The 22856-nt window shown below is 36.6% G+C and overlaps 1 protein-coding gene across 5 annotated transcripts in view; it reads left to right on the top strand.

Moving 5' to 3' along the window:
* The window catches only part of emb (exportin-1 emb), a 376112-nt gene that overhangs the window by 124829 nt on the left and 228427 nt on the right, over positions 1-22856 (top strand). For all 5 annotated transcript variants that reach the window (XM_067153967.2, XM_067153969.2, XM_067153968.2 and 2 more), the window contains one exon: positions 1029-1184. In XM_067153967.2, the coding sequence (XP_067010068.2) occupies positions 1029-1184 (156 nt within the window). The remainder of the gene's footprint in view (positions 1-1028; positions 1185-22856) is intronic.

Below are 22856 nucleotides of genomic sequence, written 5' to 3'. Positions count from 1 at the left end.
TTATTATTACATTCAGACTTTTATGTTCATAGCATCAGATCAGTTTTATGCACAATACTTACCCATCAAACTACTACGCTTTTATGTGTCACATCACATCATCATATTTTACTTATTTTCTTCTAGCTTTTAAGGAGAAAAGCAGTCCATCATTTGTATTCAGCCATGCAAGGGTTATTAATGCAATTTTTATGATATGTACTTTGCCCATTTGTGATTTTTGTAGCTGATGACGACGCAATAAGCGTCGAAACCGGTTCTAATAATATAATAAATAATATGTTGTGAACATCTTAAACAACACGTTTTGTATTTCCTTGATAATCTAATTGTGAAGTGCCTTAATTACATAAAATTAGCTTCATGGTCCGTATCGCACTTCAATAGATTCACAGGCTTAATAAGAATTGACAACTAGGAATTTGTAATATTTTCATCTGGATTAATAATAAGAGCCACATTGTGATAACTGGATTTCTTCATTTCGACAATTACTTATAAATTGTATAATTTTTAATTTATAAATTGACCTTTTTTTCATGAATTATTAAGAAAAGAATATTCATTAGGACATATCCTCTATGGAATATTGTACAAGTGTTTCCGTGACGACTGCTTTCAATTGTAGAAATAATTTACCCGCTTCGAAGCGGAATCGTTCTTTGACAAATTACTTTGGGGGGATTTTGTATGCAAGATTTATTTTTGCATTTTGTTCATCTCGAAAAGCCTCCAGTCCTCATGCCCAGCATTGTTTTTCCCTTATATTTGTTCCTCTCTCCCATTTTTCCATCCTCTCTAAGCTGTATATTCTCACATAGTTTTTTTCCTATCCGTTATCATGTCGTATATTAAATTTGTTTGTGTTAAATTTACTATATTAACCTGATGTTTAAGTTGTGAGTTCTTGATTTTCCTTATAAATTCCAGTATGTTAATGTAATGACTGGGTTAATGTAATCATTACATTAATAAATTGATTGTCAATGTACTCCCTTGACCCATAGTAAATAATAGTTTTCTTGCAGATGCTGCCACTAAATACCAATATCCGTGAAGCTTATGCCTGTGGCCAGGATCAGGAACAAAATTTTATCCAGAATTTGGCCATGTTCTTATGTACTTACCTTAAGGAACATGGTATTCTTGTGGAGAAGAAGGGCCTCAACGATTATCTAATGAAGGTAAAACTTCAGGGCATTTTAATACTCTGTTTGTCCTATTTGGGATAACCTTAATTTTTGTTCCTCATAGAGCTGTTCCACTCCAGTTATGAATGTATGGTTCTGATGTATCATACTTTTTGCTAATTGTGTAGCCTCCTTGCTAGTGCATTTCCTTAAAATAATTGTATTTACTTCGACTGGAAATGGTTTATATTCACGCTGAGAGATGGTAATATTGAGATGGGGTGCAGTTTATGGAACATACAGTACAGTACATATGGATGACAGAAAAATATTATGTATCAATGAGTTTGAAGTATAAAGTAGTAAAATACAGGGTGGGTGTGATGTAGCTCTGTAGTTTAGAATGTCCATAAGTTTTTTTGTTAACAAATTTTTCACATAGAACAAGTTGTGGTCATTTCTCAGGACTGTGGGAATGTGTGTACACCACTAAACTTCCACATATGCCCCTGCGTTGTCGACGAAACAACGCAAACGTATAGGAATATCGTTAGACTTAGCAGGAAATTCTGAGGTTTGTTTCAGAGGACATCTCTGATTCTCTCCTCTGATTCGTACAGAGTGCATGGCTTTGTTAAGTACACTTTTTCTTTCACCCAACCCCACAAAAAGGAGTTATAAATGTTGAAGTTGGGACTTGTAGCAGGCCATTCATTTGGTCCTCGCTGTCCTAGCCAATGTTCCAGGAAATGTTCATCCAGCCAATCACGAATGAATAAGGCAAAATGAAAAATGTGACTTCCTTTTGCGAGTTTGGGCCAAAGAAGAAGTGTATCAAACAAAGCCAAGCACTATGTACGAATTAGAGGAGAGAATCCGAGTTGTCCTCGGTTGTACCTCAGAATTTCCTGCAGAAGTCGACTGATGACATTCCTATACGTTTATGTTATTTGGTAGAGAGCGGAGGAGCACATGTGGAATTTTAGTGTGGTACACACATTCTCATGGTCCTCAGAACCGACCACGACTTGATCCGTGTGAAAACATTCGTTAACAAAAAACTTAATGGATGTTCAAAACTACAGAGCTACATCACACCCACCCTGTATATATAGGGCAACTTATTTTGCTTTTCAGTATGAATATTACATTGAATGAATGTTTGTTTTTAAATTTAATGTTAACAGGTAATCAATGTAATTTTAAATTTTTAAAAATTGAAATACCAGCTACAAACAGCACGTGCTCTCATATTGGTGCATCCCTTCATCATCATTATCCCCCCTTGCCCCCCTAGGGAATGACCACCCTGCCAGAGGGCAAGAGTATTGGAGCCGTACTGTATAGTCCATGTACTCTGTAGCAGACGAAAGCAAACATCAGTATTTTGTATATACTGTGTATATACTGTCCCCTTTTCCGGGGTCGCTCACTTGCCGGAGCGAGAGTTCCATGGGTGGAACGTTGGCAGGGCCAATTTTGCTCTGTCAGGGCAGTTCTTTAAATTTATTTTTCGCAGGGCATAGGTGATTGGATAGGTAACACTGGCACAATGAAATTAGTAATATTTATTAATAACAACAGTCTGGACATCAGGAATAAAAATACGAGTTGAGGCACCTGTTATTCGCAAAGCATGAAATCACAAAATTTTTGCAAAATTTTACAAGTTTGGCTCAAAAACACAAAACTATTTACGTTTAAGCAAAATCTTGAAATAATGTACGAAATTATTTGGAATTGCATCATTTGAAGTTAACGACAGAGATTCGAGGCGAGATGTGGCAATAAAATCCGATAATCGATGCCACAATCGACGTTGTACCCTATCGATATATATCGAAAGCTAATATGTAGTACATCGATTATCGCTAAATTAGTTTCCTGTGAAACGAGAAATTTATCGTATTCATAATTACGGGATGGTGTATTTCCTCTTGCCTGTTGAGAATCGTTACTGATCTGTGCGTTTAATTTCCTATTTTGTGCTCAGTTTATTGAAGTAGTTGTGACAGGTTTTGATTGAGAAAAGAATTTGAGTTGGAAGGATTTTACATGTTTGACATAACTAGAAAGTTACTGAGTGCAAATATTGTAATGTGCGAATTGAGTGGGCAAGAAAGGAACATGCCTGAAACACATTAATAAGAGTTCCACAAAAGAATAACAAGGAAAAGGTGCTAACGACAACAGGCATCAGAAGACAAGTTAGTCTCAGACACTAGTTCAGCGGCAAAACGAGCGAAATACGATAGACGCACTAGTTTTATCTACAACCCTAGCTTTTTTTGGAGGCAAATAGTCCACTGGAAAAAAGTCGATCATCTGAGTGAATGGAGAAATATATACTAGGTTTGTACAATACTATACAATTTTTCTGAGGAAAAAATTTGAGGTTATGGTTTTCTAATAACTTTGTGCGGTTATGCTAGTTTTCTCGTTTAATGACATTTAGGCCTAGATAATGCATGCTGGATCCCTCATTTACTGGAACACTGCGGGAAGGTTCTGTACCTCGAATCATCAAAAGAGGAGGTGGAATGATTAAAGGAACCTATGAAAGATGAGTTTCAATGCTTTGGGATGAAACGACTGATAAAAAAAAAAGTGCAGTGTGTGTTCATAGTTCTGGTAAAAGTTGTTGCGGCGATAGTGCAGTTCAAAAGTTATTTGTAGGGGGAGTGAAAGTTATTGCAAATGCTAATGCTACAGAATGTTCACAAGCAATTGTGAGTGTAATTCACAAACTTGAAATTCAGTGCCAGAATGTAGTTTCTATAACTTCAGACTCAGCACATTACATGGGCAAGTTTCGGAAGTGTTAGTGCACGCAGTGCTGGGCTCATAAACTGAATTTGGTGGGAAGTGTGTGGACTGAGGAACTTGGTGCTTTGAACCAATATGTTGTACGGGCAAAGCACATCTTCTTTAACACAGGGAAGAGAAGGCATGCATACATTCAATTCTTGAATCAGAAATATGAAGGCGAATCTACTAAAGCTAAACTATTCCCTATTCCTGTGATCACCAGGTGGAACTCATGGTTTAAAAGTGTTAAGTACCTTGGAGAATATCTTCATGATCTAGTAGACTTTGTTGATACTATTGAAGACGAGAGTGTTGCTGTGAACTATTTTAAAGCCTTGACCCCAAATGAAGTAACAAAAATTCATTACGTAGCTAATTTTCTTGATGAACATTGTTCACATTAGAGAGCTCCAATATGTCGTTAATTCATATGTTAATTGTGACGTATTGTGCAATATAGTTAAGATATCTTGAGAGCTTTCTCCAAAACTAATCTTTCCATCCCGGTTGTAAGAAAAAACTACCAAACGATGTCTGTGCATAGGCAACACTGCACTGAGGAGTCGATCACATCAAACAAGAAAGGAGCAGAGTGAGCGGAAGCAGTACTGGGGGGTGGGGGGATAGTAGGAGAGGTTTACCGTGGTAGGTACCAAACATCAAAAAAGAACACCACCTTTGAAAAATTTTTTAGATGACCAAGTGTATTGGAACAGCAGCTTTAACGAGAATACAGTACACACTAACATTTTTGGAGAAAATAGATCCTCAAATATACCCTAGACATTTTAGGAATAGTAGCAAAGGGATAATTAAGCTAAACCCTACAAAATTAAATTGACCAATATATATATATGAGATTAAAAAGGAACTGCCATGCAAGGTCCGTGCTTTGACAGTTTTTCCAGAGTTATACAGATAATCATCTCAGATGATATATTTCTTAAGTAGAGTTTCTAAACCTTTGAAAGAACTTTTTTTTTTCAATAAAATTGGTGAAAAAAGTTTATCACAATATACACCTTGTTAACCAAGAAGATATAGTCCGAGCAAAAATCCCAGACAATGATTACAAAGGCAAAATAGCTTGGGTCCCCGTTTAGAGGAAAAGTTTTCGAAAGGGGACTAACCCACAGATAAGTTTTGACAAAATTACAAAAATCGCTACATAGAACACTGTGTCAGCGTGAGTCTCGACCATATAATGGAACTAGATCACAAAATCAGTTTTCTCAATTATTATTATTATTATTATTATTATTATTATTATTATTATTATTATTATTTTTTTGAAGAGAGAGGTGTCACACACACAAATCACCTCAAATGATAATTATTAATATTATTATCTAATCAAATTTGGAGGGAACAAGTACACTTTTACCATGAAGATCAAGAAATATTTGGCCACACTAAAAAAACCGAATACGCCTCCAGGGCGCCCTAATATAAAAAGCATATACACCTAATAAAAGAGAAAAGGGTAGGGTAAAAAGGAGGATCAGTACAATAAAGATAAGTGAGGATGAAAAGAAAGGAAACTCCGACTGCGTAATGCTGGAGAATGTTTGATCTGCCAATAGATTTTTTTCCAGAATCATCTAAGGTTGAGAAAGTTCTGTTTGACGATGTTTAGGCTCAGTCCACATCACCAAGTATTCAGCACTAAAAATCAATTAATCTTAATTAGTTTGAAGTTGGCAAGGTGTTAGACCCGAACTAAGGCCTTGAAAGTTTTCATAGCATGCCATCACTCAAAATGCCGAACAGGCCGAGTTTAAAGTTTCCAAAACAAGTTTAGTAAATGATATGTTTAGCTCACCAAAGTCCTTTCAGAATAACTCCATCAGCTGGTAGGGAAGAAAATGGCGCAGCACACGGCACGCGCGCACGCGCACACACGCACACGCACACTCTCCCTCTCTCTCTCTCACTCTCTCTCTCTCTCTCACACACTATTTACAGAAGACGATGCCAGTCTGCCCAAGACGGGCCAAGTAGTCCAATATATACACGCCCGGAAGCGAAGACCAGTTCATTCGAGAAAGATCATGTGACGTGGCAGATGACGTAGTAGGTGCGAGGCAGACAGAAAAACAGCAGTCAGTGTGTCAAGAAAATGTCGGAGGGTAACGACAGGTGAGCAAAAAGTAAGGTAATTCCGATGATAGGAAGAAGTATTGATAACCAGAGCAGATAATAATAGCATATAGTCCTGTAGAAACATAAAATTGTAGAGTATGTGGAAATGTACTTGCGACGAAGTTTGCAGAAACTCGTAGAACGTCGATGGAGAGGTTATGACAGTAGCACGTTACATAATTCATGTAAGCTTTGTGACCTTTCAAAGGGCTTTAAATTACTAGAGGACGCTTTTTTAAAGACAACCTCAGATAAACTTTCGAAACTACCAAAACAATTGCAGACACAGTTAACATCTTTGCTTCAATCTGTAGGGAGACCGAACTTGAAAAACTGAACCACTTAATAGAGTTTGATACAGGAAAGTTTATCATTTCTTCACTCGGTAAACTTCCTGATCCAAGAAGCATAATGAAAGGTGATTTAGAAAATTAATTCTCTCGTCTAATAAAGCAAATTCCCATCCTAACAGAACTTCCTTTGAAACCATAAGTCCATTTGGCCTCAGCATTTAAGAAAATAAAACAAACAAACAATGCAGTTTCGTTGGCATTGACAATATTGTTTGGTGCGTACAATTTGATTATAGGCTAACAGCCACGCTTTTTCGCCAACTGTTGGCATCACCATGTTCGCGGATTCTACCTCTCCACACATTGCCTGCTATGTGATATTGTGGCATTCCTTAAAACGCCGAATACAAAACAATTACGATTCTGCTCGAACATAGCAGACATGAAGCACATTGTAGACACGCCGAAGTAGGCGCAAAGTTACCCGGCACGTTCCGGAAGGCGCGTTCTTTCATGAGGCAGAGAAATTTTGAATTCAAATTACTCTGTATAATACTATTTACTCTGTAAAATACTGGTTTTTTTTTTTCAAAATGTAAAAGAAGTTTCTTCGAATTAAAAGTCTGAATTTCAGTAATGAGACCGACATTGTTCTTCGAATTACGAATCATCCGTATTTCAAATTAAACGATTTAAATAGCATGCAAAACCATACCTCATGTTTCCGGGAATGAGAGCTGCTTCGAATTAGGCGAGATTTTAAATTAACCGATTTCAAATTATCCAGGTTCTGCTGTACTTACGCAAAAGTACAACGTTGTTACTCTGCAAATATTCTGTCAAGTAAGTTATTGGTTTTCTTTTTATTACTGAAAAGTGGAAATAAAATTTAGTGAAATTATTGACAAAATAAAATAAAAATAGCTAAAAAACCCCGAAATAACTGTTTAAAATGTCAAAAATTAGGCAAAAATTTTCAACACAAACACGTGCCTCTAAATATGAGTTTGCCTCTGGACTCATTCCAATAAATAAATAAAAAACTTATTTACAAAATGTGCCTCTTGGTTTCCTTTAGGTACAATTTGAATATGTCTCGTATTCATTATTCTCAAGTTAATCTGAACAGGCCATGGCAGATGCAGAGACATGCTGTTTAAATGGAACAAGTTACCGACACCCGCGTGTGACTGTGGAGCTGCACAACAAACCATATATCATATTGTCAGAGAGTGTGAAACGCGGGCATACACAGGCAGCAAAGTGGATTTCCTGATGGCAACTCCAGAAGCAATACAGTGGATCAGTGATCTTGACATTCAGTTGTAGGGAGCCTTTTCTTGTTCATTGTTTTCTCGTTATGTAAATATGTATATAATTTATATCTGAACCTAACTTGATTGTATGCGCCATACGCTAAATAAATAAATAAATAAATAAATAAATAAATAATTCTCAAATTCTTCTTCTAGAATCAATCTAAGTTTTATAGAACTGTAACATCAAACAAATTAAACTGACATTAGTGAAATTCGTATTACCCTTAGATAATAGGTTATCCAAATCATATCCATTTGCCCATGATACATCATCTTGAAATTGAGCATTCTACACTTTTCAAGTAGTTCACTTCACCAAGTATAATCTCAATCACTTTCTGTTAATTAATTTAATTGATTAATTAATTAATTTATAAAAACTTATTTATTTACTTGAAATGTCTCTCAATTCCCATTCCACACTGTGATAATCATTATTACTGTACAATTTTTACCAAATTGTTAAATCAGCAAGGATTTAAATGTAATTAATTTTTATTTTTGTATCCTAGCTTAGCCTCTCTTGTTCCTAGTTAATTATTGGTATAATTTTACTCCTATTCTCATATTTACGTTAACATTTAACCCTTTTCTATATTCTTTAAATAGTTGACAGAATTTTTTTTATTCATTCCAATAAATTAACTCAATTTGTTATTCTTATGGCTCAATTTCTAAAAAGTTCGGTCCTACAAGATACTCTTGCCTTCTATATTGTACCAGGAAAAGTTGTGTGCAAAGGGCATGAGTAGGACCTCAGGGAGTGGAACTTGGTTTTGGAGCCGATACAGAGTAGGATAGACTCGCAGAGCGAATAATAGATGGTTAAAAAATCTTTTTCAAAACAATTTATTAATTCTTCACCCTGCGATATGATTTTTGATTCAAATCTGGCATTGAAATTAAAAGTTTGAAAGTAATCTTCCTGAATTCTGTTCATGAAAATGGCATAAATACTACTGATTTCAAAGTCTTTCATATGTGAGAATATGAGGTATTGAATTTCCACCTAAAGTCTTTCTAAACCTAAGCACACACTTATAATTGTAAGTTGATATGAGAAATTAAATTTTGGTTAATAGTTTTCAGTTCTCAGTTCGTCAACCTTGATATATAGCACACTTGAAAAGCCTAAAGTCTTTCTACGAGATATGAAACTGAAATTTGAAATTAAATTAATCACTTCTGAGAAATTATGAGAACTCTGAAATATTTGTTCACACGCGGCACTGAAGTTTCCACTGTTCACAAATTAATGAAAAAAAAAATTTTAGTCAGTTTGTTACTACTCACTTATGGCAAGAAATGTTGCTACAAAATGTCGAAGGATGGACATCTGGAATGTTCCGTGGAGAATCAGGATCGGCGATGTTCCCTTGACACACCATGTTGACGTTCCCGATGAAGTGATGACGGCTGGAACTGGATCATGTAGAATTGCAGCTCGTTAGGGTGATTTTTCGCACACGAAAAATTCACTTAGTGCGAGTAGTTAACACTGACACTGTCATTGATTGTTGAACACTATTTATGGCGTGATTGAAAGAATCACAGTCCTTCCTGTATGAATTACTATTTACAGTCGTTATTGAAACGTTCATAAATGCACAGTTCACACTTGAAAAGGCAAGTTGATAATCACAGTCTTTGAACACAGTCATTAAGTCACTAAGAATTATTTTCTGCTTATCCTGTTATTATAATGTTATATTACCTCAGAAAAGTTCTTAATTTTCACTCAAATTACTGTAAGTCGTATACTGACGTGGCATGAATAAAGGAATACAGTTCAATACTCGGAAAGAAACGAAATCATAAGTCTACACGTAATGACATATTCTGTGAACGTAAAATAGTTAATGTTTGCACTTCAATAAGTTCACTCGTATTACATTCTTAAATGTCTTTAGGATTAGACTGTAGTCGCGACGCGATATACTAAATATAGTGCGACGTCTTTTATAATTCTGTCGGCGATATAATTTCGCGTTCCGGAAATACGACGGAAAGTACTTTCACCGTGACTGCGCGAACATACTGTACGCGGGCCGGTCTCTCCTCTGTCTCACTCACACAGCTGTCTACTCGTCCTTGTACTGCTTGCTGGCTGGCTGGCCTTGGCATATATAGATACCAGCGCTGGGAGGGGTAGCATCTCTCTCGGCCATGTGACCGTGATTACGTAATTTCGTTGAAACTTTAAATTATTATAACTCAACAACCATGGGATGAATTAATTCGAAATTCACAGGGATTAACTTTTATGACGTCCGCTATAATTCAGCGTTTGTCCCGTTGAAATTGGTTAAGGCGTTAAAAAGCTGGTAAAAGAAAAATTATTTCGATAAATATCTCTAGGGGAGGTGAGCTCCAAGCGGCAGGTGACGTCACTTGACTCCGCCTAGTGCACTCGTAGGGTCTGGCACATACTGGAACATTCTTTACATAGATGTTCGTACGTCGGCCGGATCTTTTTATGCTGGAATAACGTTTCTTTCAATTAATATGGACCAGGACCTAGGCTTTCCTGGTACAATATGTTACTCATGGTTTCGATGTGGACCACAGCGTCTGGAATGTAGATGTAAATACAGGTCCCGTCTCGATTACGGTGGGTCATAGACGTACAGGTTCATTGTGCTTGCTCGCACAACTTCGGCTTAGAAGTTCATGACGTTGGCATAGTCAGATGATGTGGAGTTACGGCGATAATCCCTTGAAGTTTCTGTGGAAGTTCTCCCTCGTTTATCCGTGGCGAAACATCAGGAAGGCTCTTGTAGTCAAGCTGAAACTAAAATTTACATTAGGAGTTTGCTCCACCTGTTTTACTTCACTAATTTGTGCACTATAATACTTAACTGGTGCAACGCTGTACAACATTCGCTGTCCTATTTCTGTCGTATTATTAAACAATGAACTGCATGTATTTCTTGTCGATCCTTAGCTTATATGTTCTACAGTGGCTCATCACTTCTTTAAGTACTTGAACTGTCACCCTCTTGTAATCTCTATCATACGTCTTTACACTTTCACTCAGAGAAATGTTTCCCTGGTCGACGGCTTAACTGTTCCAGATATGTCCTGGAATGAGATGGTTCCCATGATATTGTGGAATAATTCTCAAATTCGAAGACCAAATACGAATTTGTTAGGAATATCTTGGGTTAAGTTCACAAATGACTTAGAAAGTACTAGAAGTTTCCAGAATATTACTTCGATCACGTTGCTTCTGGACATTTCTACAGAATGTTCTAGAATATGCGGCAATCGGGATCTAATAAGAATACTGTGTTCTCACACTATTCAAATTCAACTAAACTTTTTCCTTCGACATTCCGCGTGACTAATGTACTGTTCATCTCGACTTATCTCTGCGATGATTCCCACAGAAAAATAATAGCACGTAATATTCCTCTCGCGACCAACGTACAAGTAAAAAGGTAATGTAATTCGCATATTAGGATTCCTATTGGTTTGAGGTAATACTTTAATGTGATTAGTTCTTTCTTGTATGGTAAAGATTATTCCAGAATTTTCTCGCCCCCTTCTCCAACTTTCGCTGCATGAGGTGCTCTCTGCTGTGACGTAACTCGGATGTCCTTGACCACTCGACCCAGTTACGCATTTGGCCCGCAATGGGATGGCCTGTCTATCAGCTGATACCTTGCCCGTGTGTATGCATGTATAATGTACGTGAAATAAAACAAATCTTCATTTATATTTATAAGGTACCATTTGGATGGGTATAATATTACCTTTGTGATTATGAGTAAGAGGCAAACTAAGCAAGAGTAGTACTAATGCTGTTTCTTGAAATTTTTGAAAATTGATCGTATCAAGGTAAGCTCCTTGTTCACTTTCTGCTTAAATTATCAGACAGGCTTCTTCAGTAAAACCTGCAAGGGAAATAAGAGTTGGTAATGTTTTGCTTCTAGACTCTTCCTTATCTATTAAGGGTCGTTTTCTCCAAATGAGTTTAAACTAGGTTTATTTTAATCTGGTTTAAGTAGAGTTTAAGTTTATTTTCCCCAGATTGCTTTAAACTTTGTACTAAGTTTAAACTTGGTTCAAAGTTAAATCTTCTGTATTGTAGGTTTAAACTGCAGTTTATATTCAGTCTTCTTGACATTTTATTAACGTGTCTGTGATTTTCCTAGTAGAATGGTTCATTTTGACTACCAGTACTGCAGTACTTGAATAGAAAACGTACTAAAATTAGAATGTACCGTAGTATTAGCATTAAATAAATGGAAGAATTTATTGAAGTCCTTGATTAAATACCTAGGAAATAATTCTGATGTGCAACTGAGGTTAAGAAGCTGCATTCCAACAAAAGTTTACAAATTTGGAAAATCGGATGTAAGGGAGTTAATAATAATGTTATTTGCTTTACATCCCACTAACTACTTTTTAAGGTCTTCGGAGACGCCGAGGTGCCGGAATTTAGTCCCGCAGGAGTTCTTTTCGGTGCCAGTAAATCTACCGACACGGGGCTGTCGTATTTGAGCACCTTCAAATACCACCGGACTGAGCCAGGATCGAACCTGCCAAGTTGGAGTTAGAAGGCCAGCGCTTTAACCGTCTGAGCCACTCAGCCCGGCTGTAAGGGAGTTTTTTTTGATGGATTTTTAATTCATAAACGAACAAGCAGGATTGTCTTTTATCAAAGAAGGATTCATTTAAAACTTCAACTGCACGAAATAATGCTATTTCGCTGGAAGCAGTGATTCTGTTTGCTTTAAGATATTATGCAGCAGGCATTTTTGTCATTAACAATGGGGACCATAGACCTTAAATTGCAGTCTCCTTATAATATTATATAAAATAGTTGGCATAAATACTGTAATGTGAAGCATAAAAATATTTCTATATAACTGCTGTAATACGCCCGCTCTCCGTGTGGTGTCTGTCGGCTGTGGTCGTTAAAGCGTTAGGTCGGCATTGTCCGAAACCTTAAGTAGGCGTTTTGAATGCAGGTCGTCGAAAATATTTTTACCATCAGAATGTTGGCCGGCACGGTAGGAGAGGAGGTGGTATACAATTTCTAATGACTAGATTGCGTGCCAAAAGCTTGGATCAATCCCGAACCTCTCTGTCGTGTTTATATGGAGTGGGGGCATTGACGCTGTTGACGGTGATTTGTCCTTCAGATGGCGACACTAAGCCCTGAGTAGAGCCCTTGGTGCTATTCAGATAACAGTAGGCAGTGTTTATAATTCATGTACGATTTAATCACTACAAAATGTAATTTTATTCTCGAAAGAATTTTACTTATTGTATCTTCCATACGGAACAAAACGGAATTAGTTACTTGTAACAGTAGGCTATGTCAACACCGGGGTTTACCCTCCCCATTCCTAATAATAATAATAATAATAACAATAATAATACTGTTTCTACATCCCAGTAACTACTTTTGACCGTTTTTGGAGACGCCCAGGTGCCAGGATTTTGTCCCGCACGAGTTCTTTTACGTGCCAATTAATCTACCGACACGAGGCTGACATATTTGAGCTCCTTCAAATACCACCGGACTGAGCAAGGATAGAACCTACCAAGTTGGGTACTGAGCCACTCATACTATCATAAATACTGTACTACAATAAATTTTTATTGGACCAGAAAAATAATAGTGTTTCATGCTTGCTAGTAAACTAGTAATAAAATAAATTATAGTTAAGAATGTTTCATCCTAACTATTGCCAGCATACCAGCAATAGAAATAATAATGCTATAGGAAGAAGAGTATTATGCATACAGTACTACATACCGCGAACTAGGTTATGTTATAAACGAGTATAGAATCAAGTAATACATCTCCAAATAATATATCCTCACTGGTCTGTCTGCTGATTCCGAGGTTTGCGAGATTGATCCCGGCCAAGGTCGATGGATTTTAGTAGGAGCAGAAACTTGGACAATGACAAAGAAGGATGAGAGTCGAATACAGGCAGCCGAAATGAAATTCTTGAGGAGTATGATACAGAAGAGTAGAAGAGACAAAATAAGGAATGAGAAAATCCGGGAAGAAATTGGAGTGGAAAAAATGAGTGTTATAAGCAGTGGGTTGCCGTAAACTTGTTAGTAGTACAGTAGAAGTCCACTATAGCGAGTACGGCATATAACGAGAACCCCGCTATAACGTCAATTTTTGTTTGTCCCTTAGAAATTCCTATGTTAAACTGTGTATTACCCTTCGGTTACAGCAAGAGCTCTATCACTGACACATCCGTTATAACGAACGATTTTTCCGTTACCGATATTTATGCGCCCCAGCGATTATGTTGCATGCGACCGATCACCTTCGGTATCGTTTCCTCACACTGCCCCCTAGCGAGTTCTCTCGTCGACATTCGAAGGCGGTTAGTAATACGCGTCAACTTTTGTTCTGTAAAGAAAATTCAAAATGAAAGAGGACTGTTTTGCGTAATAAATGCGTAAATAACATGTCGGTTAACAGTTGTTAACTCGTTAAAAATAAAGGCTGAGTAAACGATCGCTTAATTTTAATGCTAAATACTGCAATTACTTAACGATGGAATACACCTCAAGATATGGCAGTGTTTATCATTGATTTCAGATGTTAGTTTATATTTTCTTGTGTTTGTTAAATTTCATAAAGGCTATTTATCATATAAATTTATAGCGAGAAGGGTATTTCTCTACTGGCACTAGAAATTTGTATTCATGATATAGTACGGTTAAGTTAGGTTAGGTGACGCTGTTTGAATGAGGAAACTGAAATGTTCGCCACAAAATGCGATAGATCATCTTCGGTACGGTATGGTTTTCTCGCTATGTGCATTTGCATCTCTCTCGTCGACATTCGAAGGCGATGTTGGAGTCGAATAGTAATACCCTTCGACTGCTGTTCTCTAAAGAAAATTCAAAATGAAAGAGGATAACACGTTATCGTAATCAATGCGCAAATAATGTGGCCAATAGCAGTTGTTAACTCATTAAAAATATAGGCTGAAAGAAACGATCTCTTAATTGTAATGTTACATACTGAAATTAAGTAAGAATGTGATACAGCTCAAGATAGGACAGAGCACATCACTGATTTCGGAGGATAGTTTATATTTTCTCGTGTCTAGTTAAATTTCGGAAAGGCTATTCCCATGTAAATTTTAGCGAGGGAGTTATCATTCCTCCTCATGCGTTTGAAATGTTTTTCATGATACATATACGGGAAGGTTAGGTGAGGCAGTTTGAAGAAGAAAACTGAAATGTTTGCCACAGATGTCTGTGGAGTGATACCTTAATTTCTCCGAATCCAAGACGACAATTTTTTCTCAGGATCTCGTGTGAAAAATCAAGGGTCATCTTGCATTCGCGGCCTAACAGTAATGAACACCACTGGCAACTACTGCAGTAATCACGCTACTTTTCACCCCCGCACGCACACACACACAACTTGACAGTAAACGATTGTATCTTTATTATACATGGCTTGCCGCGGTGACCGGTTGTCTCAGTGCCTATATGTAACGCCACTAGATCTCTGGAAATATTGAAGAGTGAATGACATTCTATTAGCGTCTAAACAATTGTTTCTCAAATCTGCAGAATGGCATAAAAAAATGCGAGCCTTCGAATTATTAGAAAGGTCATGGTTACTCAGTAGCAGAGTTATAACGTGTCTACTGTACCTGACACGTAGTAAAATTCAGTTTTATAGATAGCAGGAATATTTTCACGATGGATCGTCCTATTGTAAAGATACGTGGGGAAGGTTTTGCCGGCAAATTTTCAACGAGTTCTCGTCGATATTATGATGCCAATTTTAAGTAAGTGGTTATTGAACACTCGAAAATATAGGCCTAACTAAAGCCAATATTTGGCGTTAGCGTGGAGACAAAGATAGCTTAAAAATGCGTACTGCACAAAAAATGCATTGAGTGGTCCGCAACATAGGAGCTTTAAAGAAGTAGAAGAAGAAATTTTGAGGTATGTGCACTTAAACGCAAGGGCGTAATTGCCATACCGTGGCGCAATACACGAATTCGTTGACCTTCAACGCTATAATTATATGAACCGTAGTATATACCACTCCCTATGTGAAGGTAAAGGCAGATAAAGAAAAAGGATGCACCGTTAGCATGTAAAGTGCGTAAGAGTCAACCGTAGTTGACATTCGGCAGATGTGAGCTACACCAAGCTGCTGAAGTTGGCCGAACCCGACAGGTGAGACGTGCGTGTAGAGGTACCCAGTTATATCTGGTGCTGAGTGAAAGTAATAGTTTTATAGTAAGTAAGAATATTTTCCTGATGGATTGTCGTTTTGTAGAGACACGTGGAACAGGTATTGCCGGAAAATTTTCAACGGGTTCTATTCAATATTTTGATGCCAATTTGAAGTTAATGGTTATTGAAACCGCTGAAATAAAGAATGATTGTGCAGTCGCGAAGGAATACGCCAGAACTAAAGCCAATGTTCGGCGTCTAAAAATAGTCTATAATGGGTACTGTGTAAGAAAGGCATTCATATGTTTTTACAAAGCACTTTTTTAGACATTTAAATTTTTTGAAGGAAAAAGTGGGTTTGTCGTGGATTCGGAGAAATACGGTACTATAATTCTTTCAGAATGAAATTATACATTCACTCTCACGAAGTATCGGATTTCGAAAAATAACAAACAAGTAAGCCGTAGTGTGGATATTTTGTCACAAGGGGGTTTAAAGAGAACTCATATAATAGCTTGAAATTTAAAATAAAGATTTAAATCATAGAAGATATACTTGCGAAAATGCAAGTTTTGAACAAACTGATTGCCGTTTCATACTGATTTTAATGTGTATGGGGATTTTCCCGACTTTTACAAAAAATCTGATATATATATATTAGTGACAATTCTTTATAGAGAGTACATTTTTCGCCATTATGAATTATTATAACGGACTTCTACTGTACTTAAAGGCCATGTATTTTAATGTAATAAAATAGTTGTCATCCTGTTCAATGTTTCTTGTGAAATCTTCCTAGTAGTATGGGGTAAGTGTACCTAATTTTGTCACAAGGGGGTTTAAAGAGAACTCATATAATAGCTTGAAATTTAAAATAAAGATTTAAATCATAGAAGATATACATCACTGATACCTTTTAATGAATTTAAGCATGTCTGCCATGTTGTATGAATTCATACACTACACTTATTATATTTACAATAAAAATTACTTGTCTCCAAAGTACAAACCAAGCATGGTTATGCCAATTGTGGAGAAAGTACACTGGCCTGTGTAGAGATATCCAACATCTCTGTACATAAAAATGAAAACATCATGTCTAAACCACTGGTTGGAATTCCATAGAATTGTGCACAAACATGGGATCTGTTGCATTCCGGTGAGAAAGGTTAGCCCGACGGCCTCCTTTAGCTCATCTCTTGCAAGATCATAGCAATTCATTTGAAATGTGCTGAGAGATACAGTTTAAAACACAATTTTGCTGTTCAAGAGATAGCCTAATACAATAGACTTGTTTCTTGAACATGATGAAGTTCCAGTCCACAATACCTGACTACAATTTGTGGGAACAGATGAATCTTATTTTTCTTGGTATAATTTTCTTGGAATTTTTTGTCCCACTTGTCAGAGGGCTGTCTTGTCATGAAGCAACCGGAAGGGATTCTATTACTGCCGTATTTTCTCGTATACTTAATGCCCTTGCATAATTTATGCATTCCAGTATTTTTGGATCCGAAGTGGAGAAAAAAGAACATCCATCACACGGCTCTGGATGCGTTTCGAAATATAGATGTCGGCTACCTTCCTATTGCAAAATTGGACATTCCAAATAACGGGCAATGTGCTGTTATCAGCCGGTAGGAAAATACCACTACACTAGTTCAGTGAGAAAATCAGCGCTATTCTAGTCTGGTACATAATTTTTTTTGCGATTGTTTCGGGTACGGGACATGCGTTTTCTGTGATCTCTAAATTGTTTGTATATCGAGCAAGTATTCGAGTAATGTTGCATCATAAAAACTCGCGATGATCAGTTTCGCCAAAACATGCGGTAGTAGGGCAGTGGGCCGCAAGTATTCAGTGTCCGAATGCAGCGTGCGCTACTGCGGTAACAGAGAAGTGCACTTCAAGTAACCAACAAGTCTTGCAAAATTCCCGGATCAAAAAGTGGCAAGTTTCCAAAAGTAGAGGAGGTTCTGATTAATTATGATTTCGTTATGCAACGTTGAATATCCCATTTTTAAGACGAGAAACAGCTGCTGCACATGGAATCAGTGTCTCGGATTAGAAGGTTAGCCGAGGCTTGATTAATTTTATGAAGAGAATTGTACTTTCTCTTGAACGAACAACAATATTATGCCATGAAATGCCGAATGATTTCAACCAAATAGGAATTGATTTTCATCGCTACGTGATTTTAGAAGCATAAAGTGAAGTAATATTTGCTCTACCAAATAGGAACGGCATGTCAGATGCCAATCAGTTTCCGTATGCCACAAAGTCGAGCAATCGATAAGAAAGGGACATCGAGTGTTATCGTACATGCTACAAGAAGCGAAAAATAATGATGTACTGCAATGCTTGCTGTAACAGGTGATGGCAGAAAGCTTGCGCCTTATGTATTTCTAAAGCAATGCCTAAAGTAAAATTTCCACGAGGGATTCACGTTCGTATCCAAGAAAAAGGGTGGATGGACAAATCACTCGTACAAGATTGGATACGAACAGTGTGGAGAAATATAGCAGACGTCCCACCTTTGATGCCCGGCCCTTCTCGTTTTGGACAGTTTTCTTTTATTTGCCGGTATGTCATTATGTACTGAAATGTACTTTTATTAGTACATGCTTATTTCACTTCAGGTCATATTGTCAGCTCCTAAGGGGCAGAATGCTTTCCAGTGTCGGTACTTAAAACCGACGTGCCCAGCTTACCTGATGTACCCTATTTGACTTGCAGAAAAAATCTCACGCCGGAATTTTATGCCAAATTACGATTAACCGCAAATGAGCTGAACCAATTACTTGTATATTATATTTGTTGTATCTTTTAAATGGAATTGAATTGTAAATCTTTTTTTAAATATCTGAAATCTTCGAATAATTTACGCTTCTGAGTTTTCGCCTGTATTTTTCGTTAAAAAATTGCATTAATTATGCGAGAAAATACCGTATATATATTCTATTTGCTGCCAAGTAAGTGCGCATAATAGAGACACTACAAAGTAGGTTGCATGTGTATTTTTTCTTGGGGATTATTGTCGTGCTAACTCAGATTTTCAGCAGTGATAAGATAGGAAAAGGCAAGGACTGGGAAAGAATCAGCCATGGCCTTGATAACAGCCCCAGTATTTGCCTGTTATTAGAATAGGGAAACTATGGATAACTCATCTTCAGGACTGCTGGTGGTGGGTTTAGAGCCCACCATCTCCTCAATGCAATCCTCAATATTAAAAAAAAATCACACTCCCTTGTACAGTGCTTTACTCTTGATAATATTTCATGTTCACAGAAAGCAATGTTGTCATCTGTGGGCAAGTTATGCTCATGTATAACCATATTGTGTAATATGCAAGACCTGTGATAACTAACTTTTGGTGTGCTCACCAACGAATTTAATTGATTGCGGTAGGCAAAGATGAGCATGGAAGATACTTCTATTACTGTTTCCATTTTGAACTAATATAGAAACAAACAATGCCTTGCGATACACCAGCTGACCCTTGTGTATACGATGAAACGTAGTGCATTACTTAGACATCATTTAGGTAAACATTGTCTGAGGTTTAAAACTAGTCATCTCTGCAGTGGAAAGTATTTTCGATAATATTTTGCACTTTTTTGTAACGGGTGTGTGTGTGTTATATTTCAAGGTTATTCACAAAATACATCAGATTTTGCAATATTTCACAGATTCATTTTGCCAAAATACAATAGTTTCACACATTATTCAATGCCAAATAATTCTGAATGGAAAGAATTTTCTTCGACATCTGGCTTTCTTAATCATGAGGCGATAACATAGATGATTCACAGTGACTGAAATAGGCCAGCCTTTCATGTTATATCTTCAGTACAAGCTGATGTACCCGTGCTTTGCTACGGCATTCTAGATTGTATACAGAATTCTAGGTTAGGTAGTATACACCTTGTGAGCAGGATTGTATTATTATACTGCATAACCCTTAACGTTACCCTAGAAACGCGACGGGCAAGTCGCCAAATCTCTTTTCTCGTATGAAGACTGGGTTAGGGAATTTTCATTTTAATGGTAGGCCCGCTTGCCTACCATCAGTCACAATCCGGTTGGGGAGTTTTCATTATAATGGCAGACAATCACTCTCCACCTGCTTTTTTTACATCCTCAGAATGACTGTCTTAGTGGTTTTCCCAAATCAAATGGACATAGGTCATTACAGTGACGTAAGTAGGAATGGCGCGGTTAAAAGCAATATGAAATACTCGATGAAATGAAAAACCACACATTTTCTCACTTTTAACGAACAGTACTACGCTGTATATAGGATAATATCTTTTGTTTATTTCCACCTATTCAATACATTACAAGAAGTTGGCATTTACTTTAAAACGTTATTCAGATGAGACATGTTTCGCCTCTCACTGTGAGGCATCTTCAGTCATTATAAAAAACCTTATTATTTTACCAGGCATCTGGTTAAAGATATTCAAAAATGTGTTTGATGATTATAAGAGAGGTAAGATTTACGTTAGTTATAAACATGTTCATGAAGTAACTAAAAATCAAATATATTGATAAAAACATATGTAGTTCTTTGTTGAATAGGACTTGTTTGATACTACTATAGTAAGAGAAGGTGGCTTGAAGCCGTAGTCGTTAATAGATGTCTAATAGATAGTGGAAGGCATAAAATATCAGTTCTATGAGAATATACATTACATTCAAATGATACTAAAAACTAGTGGATTCAAAGGTAGTACATATAAAATGTTCAATGAAATAACTATAGATCTAATAAAATGATAAACACATATGTAGTTCTTTGTTAATTAGGACGTCGTAAGATTGTACGGCTTAAAACCGTAGTCATTAATAGATGTCTAATACATAGTGGAAGGCATATGAAATCAGTTCAATGAGAATATATAATACAAACAATTGATACATAAAAACTGGTAGATTCATAAGAGGTACATTTAAAAATGAAGGCGTCATGTGACTATAAAAGACAGTTGATGGCTTAAAGCCGTAGTCAAAGTTTGAAATGTAGGTCAAATAACTGCTAAATATATGGTAAAAAGATACAAGTCAAAATATACAGCTTAGTATAAAAAATATGAAGGAAAAACATTCCAATTGCTTGACAAAAGTTACTTGACGTTGGCATGCGTATGTCCGTGATATTTATTGGTCAACATTTCGTAGGTTATTTTAGATTTATTCGGCAAGATTACGTTGACAAGAAGTTCACCAGATGTTTATAGAATTTCCACCCATCATCATCTCTGCAACTTTCTTTTTACAAATTAGGCCAACTATAAACATCTGGTGAACTTCTTGTCAACGTAATCTTGCCGAATAAATCTAAAATAACCTACGAAATGTTGACCAATAAATATCACGGACATACGCATGCCAACGTCAAGTAACTTTTGTCAAGCAATTGGAATGTTTTTCCTTCATATTTTTTATACTAAGCTGTATATTTTGACTTATATCTTTTTACCATATATTTAGCAGTTATTTGACCTACATTTCAAACTTTGACTACGGCTTTAAGCCATCGTCTTTTATAGTCACATGACGCCTTCATTTTTAAATGTACCTCTTATGAATCTACCAGTTTTTATGTATCAATTGTTTGTATTATATATTCTCATTGAACTGATTTCATATGCCTTCCACTATGTATTAGACATCTATTAATGACTACGGTTTTAAGCCGTTCAATCTTACGACGTCCTAATTAACAAAGAACTACATATGTGTTTATCATTTTATTAGATCTATAGTTATTTCATTGAACATTTTATATGTACTACCTTTGAATCCACTAGTTTTTAGTATCATTTGAATGTAATGTATATTCTCATAGAACTGATATTTTATGCCTTCCACTATCTATTAGACATCTATTAACGACTACGGCTTCAAGCCACCTTCTCTTACTATAGTAGTATCAAACAAGTCCTATTCAACAAAGAACTACATATGTTTTTATCAATATATTTGATTTTTAGTTACTTCATGAACATGTTTATAACTAACGTAAATCTTACCTCTCTTATAATCATCAAACACATTTTTGAATATCTTTAACCAGATGCCTGGTAAAATAATAAGGTTTTTGATAATGACTGAAGATGCCTCACAGTGAGAGGCGAAACATGTCTCATCTGAATAATGTTTTAAAGTAAATGCCAACTTCTTGTAATGTATTGAATAGGTGGAAATAAACAAAAGATATTATTCTATATACAGTTTATGAAACTTTCAATACGGACGAAAAATTGATTTTCATCACTTGTAACAGTACTACGCTGTCGGTCTAACAGTCCAAAGTTCCAGAGCTGGAATGACCAAGTCGCAGGCAGCCGTAATCTGTGAACCCGCTTCTTTTTTTTCCGTCCAGAATAGTCCAGAGTCCCACAGCAAAAACTATGCCTCATTTGTAATATGTTTCCTAGGAGTACTCAATGAGTTAGAAAATGTCAATTCACTACACTGGAGGCGGTAAAATCTGACTTGAAAACAAATTTTTCTTCCAAGCCAGAGGAGAAAAAACCCCTCTTCACTGCTAATTTGGAATAAAATGAATGTAGAATTTAATAAAAGTGAAGAGAAAGACGCTTTTCTTAAGAAACGGCTCTTTTCAGGGTTGAATTTTGAATTATTTAGTGAATTTTGGTGCCATAATTTGGAATAGGTCTAAATTGTAATTCTAGACCAGGTCATACTACTATTACTAAGTCAGCCTCTGCCAAATATGCACACTCCTCATTAAAAGCAGCGCGTCAGAGTAGGGATCGAATAGCTGGAATACTATGATCAACCAGTATGGTACGTACCAGCAGTATCAGACAATTTATGAACCAGAGGAATGACATGCTAAAGAAAATAGTTTTCTAACTCCCCAGCTATTTCCCGCCAATATTCAGTCAGGCTGTTATACTCAGTACGGAACAGTAATCCCATCTATTGGAGTTGAGGGCACCATACGA

Source organism: Anabrus simplex, chromosome 9 (assembly GCF_040414725.1).
Source record: "Anabrus simplex isolate iqAnaSimp1 chromosome 9, ASM4041472v1, whole genome shotgun sequence".
NCBI classification, from domain to species: domain Eukaryota; kingdom Metazoa; phylum Arthropoda; class Insecta; order Orthoptera; family Tettigoniidae; genus Anabrus; species Anabrus simplex.
This window is presented reverse-complemented; position numbering and strand designations above follow the sequence as displayed.